At 42.2% G+C, this 14,397-nt stretch overlaps 1 protein-coding gene across 4 annotated transcripts in view; it reads left to right on the top strand.

The window, feature by feature from the left end:
* SYT16 (synaptotagmin 16) overlaps positions 1–14,397 on the top strand; it is a 307,169-nt gene that overhangs the window by 266,903 nt on the left and 25,869 nt on the right. For all 4 annotated transcript variants that reach the window (XM_055289152.2, XM_055289154.2, XM_055289153.2 and 1 more), the window contains 3 exons: positions 2,927–3,183; positions 8,604–9,044; positions 11,955–12,144. In XM_055289152.2, the coding sequence (XP_055145127.1) occupies positions 2,927–3,183; positions 8,604–9,044; positions 11,955–12,144 (888 nt within the window). The remainder of the gene's footprint in view (positions 1–2,926; positions 3,184–8,603; positions 9,045–11,954; positions 12,145–14,397) is intronic.

Here is a 14,397-nt window from a genome sequence, read left to right as displayed (position 1 = left end):
GCTAGATGTTATTACTCTGGTGTCCTCAAAACCAGCTCAATTGTCTCTAGAGTGTGTACTTAGTTTTGTTTGAGACGGTATATCTGTCATGGTTCAATTGGAGAACTAGAATCAGCAGGATTACATGCATATATGTACATACAGAATGTACATGTACATACAAACACCTGCACATGCAGGTGTGTGTGTGTGTGTGTGTACCCCAAGAGATTCACCGCAAAGAATTGGTTTATATGAAGGTGGTGGCTGGCTAGGTAACAGAAATACACAGCCCCCATATTTGCGGGACAGGTTGTTGGGAAAGGTAGGGGGAAACTCTAGGCATGAGCTGAAGCTGTAGTTCTTAGGTTAAATTTCTTCTTCAGGGAACTTCAGTTCTCTTAAGGTCTTTCAGCTGACTGCTTATGTAGGATAATCTCCTTTGCTTAAAGTCAACTGATCATAGGCTTTAATCACATCTATAAAATACCTTCACAGCAATACGTAGATTTAGTGTTTGATTGAGTAATTGGCGCCTATAGTCTAGCCAAGTTGACACATAAAAATTGCCGTCACAGATGGTAAGCAGAGGTCTTTGTATTTGGGTGGTGATCGGGGAGAGAGGTTGGGAGTTTGAAAAAAGTATTTGAGTAATGGGGTTTTATTCCATCAAAGTGGGATATGGACTAAGCAAGTGGAAGAATTTCTCTGTTAAAATAAATTTGGTTGATGTGACATAGTTATGGCCTATAATTTCTGAGAAGCCAGGATACATTTCTCTGACAACAGGCAATTACTTTTGTGCGTGTGTTGAAGGTGCCATGATCTTCTTTAATTTAAAGGCACGGGAAGACTGCTTTATGGAAAGGTGAATCACCTTTCCCTTTCCTCCTCCTCGCAACTTGACTTGTACCCCAGATTTGCTTCCCTAATTCATTCCTTGCTTGTCTGTCATGGAAAATGGTTTGTTACATTAATATCATTCTTATGTTTTTCAGTTATGAATAACTTTTCAAGGCTTAATGTAGTTTTGAAAATTCTCTTATTACTGATCTTGGTATTATCACCGTAGGAGTTAAAGTCATGAGACAATTTTATGGGGGTAATTTCTTGGCAAAGTAAAATTTTGTGCTGAAATCCTGCTGGGCTCTACACATGTTGATGGATGACCCACTGTTTAATAGGACATTTTACTGTTCGCATATGCGAGGAATGGGTGTGCTAATTAGAGACTTAGAAGAAAATCCTGCTTTATGTTGTAGGTTTTTGCATGTGGGTTTTTCCTTGTTCTGTCATTTTGTGTGGCCTGTTTTTAGTACGTTTGCCAAATAACCGAAAGTCTGGATGTAAAAATTTTGTGATGTCCTATAAAAGTGTTTCCAAGGGGTCTGAACTGAATACTTAAGGATAATAAGGAAGATAGGGAACTTTCTCAATGGCCTGCTGTGATTTTACAAAACCCCATACCAGGAGTCTGAAGTTCTGCCCCGAGGATCTGCCTGAAGATGTTTTTATATGGTCTGGTTGATAACATATTTTTAAAGTTTGAATGCTTACTATACATGGGTCATGTACTCTGGTGAACCCCTGTGGCCACCACTCATATTGGTGCATACCTGGCTGCTTTCAATATTTGTTACCTATATAGACTTTAAAGTTCTCTGAAGGGTAAGTGAGAATGCACTGGCAGATAAAGACTATGCAGTAGATATATGTGGCTTAGTACCATCCAGGAGCTTACATTCTATTAATAGCTGAGGTATAAGGCTAATGAGGAAAAACAATTGCTACCGTACAATGTATATATAAGAGCTTTATGACATAGACTTTGCCAGCCCACTCCCTTGTCCTGTCTAAATCTCTAGTTGTCTTTCATCCTGGGATGGGGTCTGCTGGAGGAGAAAAGAGGCCAAAGAAATAAGAGATCCTCAATTTCTCTTTGGGTGTGAGAGGCAAATAGTGGGGGCAGCTATTTCTTAGGAAGACCCTGCCAGATTGTGCTGACCATCTCCGGACACTCTTGACACATAGGAAGACGAAAGGGATGAATGGAGGTGAGGGGTGCTGAGAGAGAAAAGTGTGGAGACTGAAGGAGTCAGGGAAGGCTCAGGAGTTGTATGGGGAGGGAGGACAGGACACAGGGAGGGTTTGAGGGGCACTGTGGGCAGAAATACACAGCTAGCATTTTCATAAACCAGTGAGACCAGAGGAATGAGACATGGACACTTGGGAAGCAGTGGAAAATGAGGTTGGATGGGTTGGATGAGGCCAGTTCAGGCCAGGCAGGTAAGCAAGGCTAATATTTATGGTAGGCCTGCTGGCTTCCAGGTGAATATTATTTCATGTGTCCACAGTGACCCTCTGATGGCTTTTATCATTTTTTAGATAAAGAAGCAAAGATTCAGAGAATTTGAATATTGTCCGGGTTCTTATGGCAGAGACAGGATTTAAACTCAGATCATGTCAATCCAAGACCATGGATCAAGGAGAGAACTTTTTACTTGGTAGGGTCACTGAAGCTTTTTGAGCAGAAGGTAATATAGTAAACACTGAAGAGAAAAGGAAGCATGGTAGAGTCGGGAGACCGTCTGATCTCCATATTAGATGACTCTTTTTGCTTTCTAGATCCATTGCAGAAGTCTTGTGGTCATTAGCTCCAGCAAAATGCTGTGTCTATTTTATCCTTTTGACATAAATACACATTCTCCACACTCATATTTAAAAAGTATTAAGCTTTCTGATGCCCCACATAATGAGATAATGTTCTTTTTCATTTTATGGATCAGGTTTGTTCACTGTATGGATAGAATTATGTTTCTGCAGGTATTATTGGTATGGGTTCTGTTTGTGCAGTCGTGATTGTTGTGACTGCAATTACTCAATTTCTCTAGGTAAAAAGGTGTTAAAAAATAATGCATTTGAAATGGTTTTCTTATTGCAAATTTAGATTTGGATGGAGCCAGCCAACGGCGTTATTCTGAGAATCTCTCCTACGGTGAAGATGACCACATCCCTGCTCACTCACAGTCCCCATGTGAGAGGGGGAATGCCAAACACCACGGCACATCTCACCAAGAGTCCAATGTGGTCCAAAGCCTCAGGCGCCAATCCACAGAGGGCAGCTTGGAGATGGAGACGGCTTTTAATAGCCGGGGATTTGAAGATTCCTATGCCACTGACAGCTCCTCCATGTGGAGTCCAGAGGCAAGTTATTTGTTTTTCATTCTTTCATTGGTTCCCTTTCCCCTTCCCCTCTTTGCATTCTCCTTTCTCCTCATCTCACTAAAAAAAAAAAAAAAAATTCCAGAAAGGAAGCATTACCTTTATCTGCAATAAATTTTTGTTCAGATGACAAAAATCCCATGCATGTCAATAAAAGAATCATAAATTTCTCTCAAAATGGAAAAAAAAGGAAGAATGGTAAAAAAAAAAATAAAGAAAAATAAGAATGGTGGCAGAATGGATCCAGAAACTGCCAGGCTTTTCTTTTATATAAAGGCTTTTTATAGGCTTAATTTTAAATAATGGAACTTTCAGTTCTTTAGAGGGACTGGTTTATTTACTTCATGGTTTCAATTAAGTGGAGTCTATTTTTATTTAGCCCAAATCTCAAGTTATGATTATTTGATATGAAAATTATTTGAAAATTGAACTAAAATGAAATGGCCTCCCAAGTGAAATTATACAAGGTATAATGACGCAGATCTTGCACTGTAAATATATATACAAAATATATTTTGTGCCTAGGAGACAGCATTAATCAGTAATGGCCGTCTGGCCATTGACACTGCTTTTTATAGTAAATCTCTGATAAAAGATACTTCTTCCAAAGTTCTTTTTCAATTAAAGCTTAGTCCAGAATAAACGTAACAATCAATCCAGAGATACGGCTGGAGGTGATGATGGTAGTAGCTACCATTTATTGAGCAGTTAATATATGCCAGGCACTGTGATAAGGATTTTACCAAATTGTTTGCTTTTACTGGCCCTTACGGTTATTTTTCCATTAGATAGATCCCTCCTATCATGATTCTGTGACATTGGAAGGCATTAAGGAATGGTGTTTAATACCTAATTTGAAATTAATTTTGATGAAATAAGCCATATACGTATATAAACCTTTAATATAATTTGCAGGGATGGGGGAAGGAGGAGAGAGGTGAATGGATTTTATTAGCATCCATTTGAGAAAATAAACAGGATGCATCTCTTGTTAGGACTTGGAGTGTCACACATGCTAAATGTTCAAGGTAAAAAAAAAAAAAAAATCACAGAAAACCCTGTTTCCAAGCCTTACTGCTAACACGTTGGCGCGTGTAGGTAGTATCTAAGGAGGGGTACGCATACACATCTGTGCCCGTGTGTAGATGTCTCTGCTGAGGACCAGAAATGGTAGCTCACATATGTGGTTTGTGGCTTGTTAAAAAGCAGCCCTTCACATAGAGGCACCCAAAGCCATTAACTTTATACATTTTGTTTAAAAAAAGAAAAAACTCTGTTTACCCGTTAGTTTACTACCAAGCCATATCAAATCCCACACACTAACATTTAAAAAATACTTTGAATCTCTCACCCAAAAACAAAACAGACCAAACTATTTGCCTGCCTATTGATACTCTGTGTCCTCGGTGATTGTGCCATGAGGCTTGGAAGTGCCTTCTCCAGGTCACCTCCCATTTACCTGCCTTCTGGAGCTTTAATAGAAGACTCGGTATTAAGGGTACTAAATGTTCTCAGACTCCAAAAATACCCAGACATCTCTGTGTGCTCCATTCAACCTCCTATCTATTTTGAGAAAAAACTGTAATTTGGTGCTCCTACAGTAGAACTTCAAATCCAACTCAGAGGCAGTTCCCGTAAGTGCCTGCTTTGCAGGCTTAGCTTGCCTTTTAAGAATTGATTTATTTGCCTCTTAGCTGTATTGAGAACTCTGCCTTCCCCTGTGTATCTGGCATCAGGAACATATTGTAGGCCTGTTTACTTTAGGCCACACAGATGACATCAACACTATCTTACTAAAACAGAAAGGCTTTCAATTTGACAGAAAATCTTTAAACCTACATGGGTTTTGACAATTTGACACAAGTATTCTCATCTTAAGTAAAAGCCCAGGATATGGGAGCTCAAGGAATCATTTATTTTGTCTCAGCAGGAAACTGGTCATGCAGTGTGACTACCTGTTAGGCTGATGGATTTTCGAGCTCTGCTCTTCTCTGCTGGCAAAGACCTTTGGCTTTTTCCTGCAGACCCAGGGCTTGGCAGGAAAGACAATGGGAGTGTGGCTGGTGATTTTGAGCACACAGGGAGACAGGTGTCCCACTTTTCATCTTTGCTTTCCACTGATTAATTGGTTGGCCTTGAGAAGTTAATTAAAATCTGCCAAATGGGGATAAGAATGAAGAGATTTTTACCTTGCAGGAAGGTCAGATGGATTAGTGGTATTAACAGTACCCACATGAGGAGCTCCTTCAGTTGCCTGGTGAGAGGTAAAGTGTGTTGAAATAATTAATTGCTATGAAAATACCAACATTCACAAATCTTTTTCTCAAATCAACCCAGGGAGGGGCCACAAAGCCCAGTTTTCATGGGCCACAGCTTGAATTGGCCTATCCAAAGCCCAGCCATTGGCAGGATCTGTTTATTCAGAGGAATTCTTCGGACAGTCAGGAGCTCTACCCAGGACTCTCTTAGAAACCTGCAGGTGGAGTGAGCATTTATCTGAAGAGATAGCCTGAGGCATAAGTGGAGAGAGCTCCTCATTCACTAAAATATTTTTACCTTGGCTTGAAGTTGACAAAACTAAGAGCTATTAACTAACAGTAAGAGCAGGGGCCTCAAAGGATGTGAAAACCACAGAGAGTATGATTCCAACCCCCACCTTCCGTCTTCTCCCTTCATCTTGTGCGCGCTCGCTCTCTCTCTCTCTCATGCTTTCTCGCTCTCTCTCTCTATACACACACACACACACACACACACACACACACACACACACACGTATATATGTAGAAATAGTTATGCCTAAAGGTTTGGGGAAGAAGAAAAGAGACTGTATGTTTCAAAATAAGGTTTGGAATTTTAAGTATTGAGTACGAGGTAAGGCAGGCCCGGGACTCAAACTGCCAGGGAATGAGTCCCGGATAATCTTGTCTGGGAATTTGATCTGGGCTTGGGGGGAGAGAGCGTGTTAGTTATCTAGTCTTTCTAAGCTTTAGTTTCTTCCTCCATAAAACGAAGATATTCAAATACCTACCTCGTTGCATTGATGTAAATATTCAAAAAGATAATGTTTCTTAGTTGGGTTCCTCAAAAAAGCAGAGCCTAAGTAAAGGCTTTGCTCCCTACTTTGGGACTGCAACCCCAGGGAACAGAAGTGCAAGACAAGGGAAGTAAAGCAGGGAAGAAGGGAGATCAAGTATGAGAATACACAGTTGAATGGGCCACCACTCAGTATGGCTAATTGCTTGATCTTGTGTGATCACACTCCAAGAAGCTGTATGAACTGATAGGACAACTGACTATGGGGCAAAAAGTAGACTTTACGTATATTGGTGTCAAGCAGGATTCTGTAGCTGTCTAAGCCTTGGCGGTCAACAGAGAGACCAATGATAAGAAATGAGAATTATATTGTGTGAGTAGAAGGTAAGACTTCATTGAGTAGTTCCAGGCTGAAACTACTTAGAGCCCAGGTAGGCTGTGCCTTAGGGGAAGATGGAACATGAGTTAAGGCCAAGAAGATCTGAAGTATTTAAGAGCCAATTTTTATAGTCTGTAAAGGATTTGATATGGTATTTGGCATAAGAAATAGCTTAGTAGATGTTAGCTGTTATTACTTATGGTCAGAAATGCAATACAGAGATGATCAAGAGTAGGCTAAAATAGATGGGAGTTTTAGGAAGAGACAGGGGAGTTTGAGAGAAGATTCTGACTTGATTTTTGAGTTGGCCTAAATCCTTGGAGACTTGCTTCTAATATATATACACTAGTCAGTTGTATTCAAAGGTCTCTATAGCAACCACTTTTATCACTTGAAACTAAGTACCTCTGAATAGAAACACTCACGCATGATTGCATGCTCAGAGGAAAGGATATAAGAAACTTCACTTATTTTAAAAGAAATCTAAATTTTCTTGCAGGCTAATTTGAATCTTAAAAGGATATTTATTAGATGTCTACTGTCTGTCAAGTCCTCTACTTTTTACAACATTCCTACACAGAAGGTACCATCTCCATTTTACAGTTGAGGAAAATAGAACATGGAAAGGATTAAATAACTTGCCCAGTGTCATAGAGCTAGTTAAGTGGTAGGCCTGGGCTTCCTAAGGAAATATGAACCCAGAAAACCGTGAACTTTCACCCAGACTATGTGGGAAAGTTTCACTGATGGACGCAGATTTTGAGGCATTTTATTATAATTTGAAATGAGGTCTCTAAATTAGCAAGGTCTGGTGTTCAATTGCATAAATAAGAACTGGTTTGCAATAAGAATCAGTTCAAAGTTTAGTTACAGGTAAAGATCATGCCTTCAGAGGAAAACAGAATTATTATTGACATTATTTATAATTTGTTAGTGGGGTGGTTCATTATAATAAATGCAGCTCAGCTCAGTTTTCCCAGTTAGGTCATCAGATCTGAGTGGCTGCAAGTAAATTGCTACCCAAGGGTGACATTCCATAAAGAGGGATATGTGTTTGAGAATAGGCAGCACCAGTCCAGTGGTGGGAATAGATATTTATGCAGTCTGGTCTGAGCCAGGTATTTTCACATCAATGAAAACCTCACAACAACACACCAGCAAGCAGGCACATTAATGTGCATTTTTAAGCTAGAATACCAAGAGGCTGGTCTATTTGGCCAGGGTAAAAAAGCTACTCAGCGGTAGAGTTATGATTTCAATTTAGGTGTTCTGGCTCCAGGCTCAGTGTTGCTGTTTACTAAAGGGCTGTGGAGGTGTCCTCCTAAACCCTTGCTGCTCAAAGTGTGAGCCGAGGCTGGCAGCATCGACATCCCTTGTGCATGTCCCAGAAATGGCAGAATCTCAAGCCCCACTCCAGACCTACTGAATCAGAATTCTCAGATGATTTAGGTCTACATTAAAGTTTGAGAAGCTCAGCCCTAAACCTTTTCTCCCACTTAAGATTGAAAATATACTGAAGCATCACCTTCCTGGGACTCCCATCAAAATTCTTGTCTGTAGAAAGCTCTTGCCTGTGGAGAACAAGCTCAGGCTCAACCATCTGTATTTAGGGACACAAGGAAAAGTCGCCTATGGACAATTGCCTGTTGACTTAATTTTAGATTTAGCATCTCAGTTGGTTTCAATGATCCTGGGCAATTGTGCTTTTTGAGAGGCAGTATATATGAAAACACTTTGCAAAAATATAAAAGCTTTAGTTATCCATTCCAAAAACATTCACGAAGGCGCACCATATGCTAGGCACTTTGCCGTCAAAGAATTCACAGTTTAATGCAGTGATAGACCAGTAAACAGACCTATCTGATATAGAGGGAATACACTGGCAGTTAGGAAGCAGGGATTCTGAAGGAGCACAAAGGGGCACCAACTGGCCAAAATGTAATTTGGTATCATCATTTCCACTTCTAATTGTTTCCTCTGCCTGCAACAGGAACAGGACAGGACCAATTTGCAGGTGCCACCCGGGGTCTCAGAGCCCATCTCAAAGTGTGGTGACCTAGATGTCATCTTTGAATATAGAGCCGCCAGCCAGAAGCTCACAGTGACCATTGTGAGGGCACAGGGCCTCCCAGATAAGGACCGAAGTGGTGTCAACTCCTGGCAAGTTCATGTAGTGCTGCTGCCTGGTAAGAAACAGAGGGGCAGGACGAACATACAGAGAGGGCCCAACCCCATCTTCAGAGAGAAGGTCACATTTGCCAAGCTGGAGCCCAGAGACGTGGCTGCCTGTGCTGTCCGCTTCCGCCTGTATGCTGCCCGGAAGATGACCCGAGAGAGAATGATGGGAGAGAAACTATTCTATCTCAGCCACCTGCACCCAGAAGGGGAAATGAAAGTGACGCTGGTTCTGGAGCCAAGAAATAATATAAGCGTGAGTATGTTAAATGGTGCTGCTAATGACGCGGTGTGTTCGAAGACCTGGGATTGTCAGCCCTTGATTTAGTACATTCAGTCTGTGAATTCAGAGACTTTAATTTAATTTTCCATTTGGCTCTCCTCACCCTTGTAAGCCATGATTTGCACTTCATGGTACAATGGGTCTTTCATGCCTGTCTTCCTGATAATCTGATGGATAAATGCCCTGTCCATTTTAGGACAAGATAGCAGCAGTGTGGTGGAGGGCATGGAGAAAAACAGGGAAGGTGGCTTGGCCTTCTGGTTTGTGGATAACTGATCCTACTCCTCCTGCCCCCAATCTGCATCATGATGAATCTCAGAGATGGGACTTTCTGGGCAAGGTTCTTAACGGGTATGCTGGGGCAGACTGAGATAGCAGCCCAGAACTTCAGCTGCTTCTGAAACCTTTCATTTGTATTACTACAGTCTTTCCTCATACCCCATTTCCCTGCTTGCCCCAGGGTTTCAAGGAAAGGTGTCATAATTTACATGTCTACAGGATGGGCAGCTCACTACTGCTGTGGGTTATATGTCATGTAATATGCCCATCTCCTTTTGCAAAACCATGTTAACAGATCAGGGAGCTCTCTAGGCTCTGGGGTCAATCAGTCATTCATTCAGAGATGTTTACTGTCAATTTTGGTATAGGCAAAGTGGATGCAGGAAAGAACTAAGCAGGCGATGCCTCTGCCCTTGGAGAGCTTGCAGTCTAGTGGTGGCCAAGTAGGCAAGGAGAGAGTGATAGGCTGCTGCTTGTTTAGAGGATCAGAGAAAGTTTCTTTGAGGTGGTGGTAAAACGCCAGAACTCAAAGCCTGGAGAGAACGAGGCTGGTGACGTGAGGAGGATGAGAGTTCCAGACAGACGGAACAGCACATGCAAGCAGTCAGGATGTGGGGTGGCCAGGGGAGGGGGGAAGCTTGTCATATCTGAGGAAGAACAAAGGAGACAGGCTGGACTGTAGTGGTGGCAGATCCGTCTACTTAAATGTCCAATAATGTCTCAAAATTAACATCTTCGGACTTGCAATCCTGAGTTTTGCCTCCCTAAATCTATTCTACCTGCAGTCTTCCCCATGTTGCTTGAAGGCAGTTTCATTCTTCCAGTTGCTGGGGTCAAAAATCTCAGAAGTCATCTGTGACTTTTCTGTTTTCCACCTGAAATCCTATTGACTCTATCTTCAGGTACAGCCAGCGCCTGGCTCTCTGCTGGATTACTGAAATAGCTGCTCAGCGGTGGTCCTTCCACTTCTGCCTTTGCCTCTACAGACTCTTCTGGACATGGGAGCCAGAATGAGCTTTTTAAAGTATAAGCCAGATGATGTCTCATCTCTGCTCAGATCTCCCTTTTTTCTTAATATCTGAGTAAAGCACATCTGAAATGATGGAGAACAGAATGCAACGGAGATCAGAAGGGATCCTGTGTGATAGAGCTTGGGAATGGGGATGATCAGACCCATATTTACGCTTGCTAGGCCCTATGCTGTGTGCTGGTGGCACGGAGTTGAATGGGGAAAATGAGCTAGTGTAAAAGAACTTTGCAGGTGAAAATCTTTCATTCACCAGTTATTTGTTGAGCATAGTTATGTGCCAGACATCAGGCTCTGCACCAGGGACTGAGAGATTTATACGGATCCAGAATTTGATGGGAGAGGCAAGCAGTGAGTGACAGGTGCCACAGTGGGAAGCTTTTATAGGAGCACAGGAGGGGGAGTGAGTCTCACTTAAAAGTAAGCAAATATTTCGTTGTTGAATTTTTATCTTCTAGACAGCAGGGTCTGTAAGGCATCTATCACAACCACCTAGCCCTGCCATTTACAGATTGTGTTCCATACAGCCTCGGGTTAGATGGAGAGGCGCGCTGCAGAAATGTCTGTGGTTTGGTAAACAGGATATTTTCCTGCAGATGGGCAGAATATTTGATTCCTTTTATTGGTCCTAATTATTGTGTTTCTGGCCAGAAATTTGAAGAAATGATTTCAGACATTGAAAAGGAAGGTTTAAGTCAAGTCTAAGGCCCTTGTTTCTGGTGGAGGAGATGGCGTTTCAGGGGGACAGGATTGCCTGCCCCCTCAGGACTGATTCCTACTCCCGTGCCTTGAGGGACAATCAGTATCCTGCTCAGTTTTGCGCTCCTCCTCCTGACGTGCCCGTGCCTGGTGGGGAAGGGTAGGTGCTCAGGAGAAGCGTGCCCATGAATAAACATGACAGAAAGCTCAGGTTCTCCTGGGCTCACTTGGTGCCTGCCAGGTTGCTGAGACCCACAACCCATGTGTTGTCTTTTTTCTCAAACAGTTGTAAAAGTGCTCATTTGTAATGTAAGTTATTTCTTTAAAAGGCAAAATTTGGCACCTGGCATATATTTAACAACCTTAAGCAGAACTAGGAGCCAAATGTTCTATGTGGGGGTAGATGTCCAGTGGTCATTTCTTTAATAGTTAAGACACAACGCTCCTGTATTGCCATATTCATCAAGGAGCCGCAGAGAACAGAAACAAACCTCAGGCCTGGAGTGGAGGGGTTCTTTAGAAACAAGCACAGATTCCGCAGGAGGGAATTTGAGTCTATATTGAATGTATTATTAACTCTCCTTGTATCTTAGAGGGTTTGATTTAAACTAGTAATAACGTCTTTGTCCATTTTGTCTTTAGAGAGGAAATATTGAATGGAGACAGCTCTTGAAACAAATATGTCAGTTCCTAATGCAGGGATCTCATCCATGACTGTGCTCCCTGGGCCCATTGTAATTCACGCCGAGTGCGCCCTTAGTCATCTTTGGCAGTCATTGGGGATTGGGTCACAATTTCACCAAACATAATATCGGCTTTCTCTGAAAGAGGGTAGTGCAGCGTGGGCCAATGGATGCTTTGTTGTTCTTCCCCTCCAGAGTGGAGGGTCTCCGCTCAGCCCATCTGCGGTTTCTCACAGTGATAGTACTTCATCCACGCAGTCGCTGTCTCATGGAGGGGCGCCAGAGCTGTTGGTGGGGCTCTCGTACAATGCCACAACGGGGCGATTATCTGTGGAAATGATCAAAGGCAGCCATTTCCGAAACCTCGCTGTTAACCGAGCACCTGGTAAGTGTGAGTCTGTTCTCCCAGCTCTGGTTCTTCCAGAGGCAAGTGGAAAGCCCTGTCTGCTTTCATCTTAGTTCTTTAATTTTTACCATAAAAATGATCTTATTATGGCTTAAGCAAGCTTTCACAAAGAGATACCTCTGTATTTTTAAATGGCTTTCTATTTAATTAGACTTCTTTGCTATCTAGATGTATCCGGACATGAAATAGTCTGGCCTGTGTGTCTATATTGTTTAAAGGAAAAGAATGAACAGCATTTTCAGCAACATAATGTGTATGGGCAATTAAAATCTGCTAATATGTCCTAGGCCCTCAACTTTAAAGAAAAAGAGCTCTGGCTTTGGAGTAAGGCAGATCTGGGATTGAATTCCAGCTTTACCTACCACTTAACCAGTAGCTTTGATCTGATCCTGTGCAATTTATCCCTTTTCAGAACACAGCTAACTCATCTGACAGAAAAAGATATTAATAGTACCTTCCTGATGGAGTTGTTTTGGAGTTTAAATGAAATGATTTATTTAAAGCATTTAGTACCATGCCTACCACATAGTGAATGCACAAGAAATGTTAATGGTTGTGGTGGTGGCAGAGAAAGGAAGTAAAGGAGGCAGATCTGGGGCAATGCAGGACTGGCTCTCCAGGGGAACTGCAACTTTTGAGATTGTAACTGGAAAGAGGGGTTCAAAGTATATCCCCAGAGCTGCAGTCCAAGGTTCAGAACGCCAGACTCAAAAAGCTGCTGTTTTCAGTTGCCTCAACAGCCTCTCACTATCTAGGAAGTTAGAGAGTGAACATTAGAAGCATGCTGTTAAAAAGTTAGCTTACCTTTTTATGATCTTGTTTTTCAGCAAAACAGCTTGAAAGGGGGACAGGAAGATGGTTTCTTTTTTGCTTCTGCCTTCTGAACCTCATACAAATACACCTAATTGGAGGACTTAATTTTGATCTGGAATGCTAGCTGCAAGAGAGTCTGAAAATGTTATTGAATTTCTAGTCTTTCAAGTCAGGAAGGTAAACTAGAAGGGAGTAGAGTGGAGGGCTAGGGAGCCTGCCCACCATGGGCACCAAACTGTTATTGAAAGAAGGATGAAATCAGTGTATTTGTGGCAGGCTGAAAGAGTCAGTGGACTCAGGCCTCATGTGTCAGCAGCAGGTGAAGAACTAGGAGCGCCACTGGAAAAGAGTCATCTCCTACAACTGAATCTGGGCTCTCACTCTTTTTTTGCCCTTAACGGTGCTGCAGCCCACAAAGGATCTGTGGAATGGGGGTATCTTGTTAGTCAACTTGTATGAAAACCATTAGGGCAAATTAGTAAGGAATGCCCCAGCACTTTGGATAACAGAATAGACTGGGTTTATCAGCCATATTCTATGTCGACACTCAGAGCCACACGAGGGCTATTTAGAATGCATAATAGATGCTTATTATTAATTGCATAGCTAGACTCTTTTTGCTAGATACCAATTTGTTTTCCAGAATAGCTCTGAATTTATTAGAGATCTGTCTGGATTTACTGCTTTGCCTTCTGAACTTTTGCTAACCTCTTTTCCTGTCCTTCTGAGATCAGGTAAAGTCTGAACAATTTTTTAGGAACATGGTAGAGATGCAGAGAATGATGGGGTCGTGGATCACACAATCATGGCCTATTTAAGTCCATGCTGAGAAGCTTAATTTTGTATATTGGGTGGTACCAGGTAATCCAGAGGAGAGGTACATCATGGTGCTTGAGAAAGTACCAGCTGGAGGCCGACAAACCAAGGTGTGAATTCAGGCTCTGCCACTTATTATAATAGTTGTGAGTTACCGGTTGGGTGTGGTGGTTCAATGCCTGTAATCCCAGCACTTTGGGAGGCTGAGGTGAATGGATCATCTCAGGTCAGGGGTTCGAGACCAGCCTGGCCAACATGGAGAAACCCCATCTCTATGGAAAATAACAAAAATTAGCTGAGCTTGGTGGTGCATGCCTGTAATCCCAGCTACTTGGGAGGCTGAGGCCAGAGAATAGCTTGAACCCAGGAGGTGGAGGTTGCAGTGAGCCAAGATGGCACCACCGCACTCCAGCCTGGGTGACAGAATGAGACTCTGTCTCAAAAAAACAAAAAACAACAAACAGACCAAAAAATTGTGTTATGAAACTGTTCTGAATCTCAGTTTCCTCATCTATAAAAAAGGAGTCAGTATAGTATATACTTTATAAGTTTACATACCTGTAATACATGCAAAACTGTGATGTTGAGGAAGGAACTATTATA

Source organism: Symphalangus syndactylus, chromosome 8, assembly GCF_028878055.3.
Source record: "Symphalangus syndactylus isolate Jambi chromosome 8, NHGRI_mSymSyn1-v2.1_pri, whole genome shotgun sequence".
In the NCBI taxonomy this organism is placed as follows: Eukaryota; Metazoa; Chordata; class Mammalia; order Primates; family Hylobatidae; genus Symphalangus; species Symphalangus syndactylus.
Note: the sequence above shows the minus strand (reverse complement) of the source record. Positions and strands in the feature narration are given on the sequence as shown.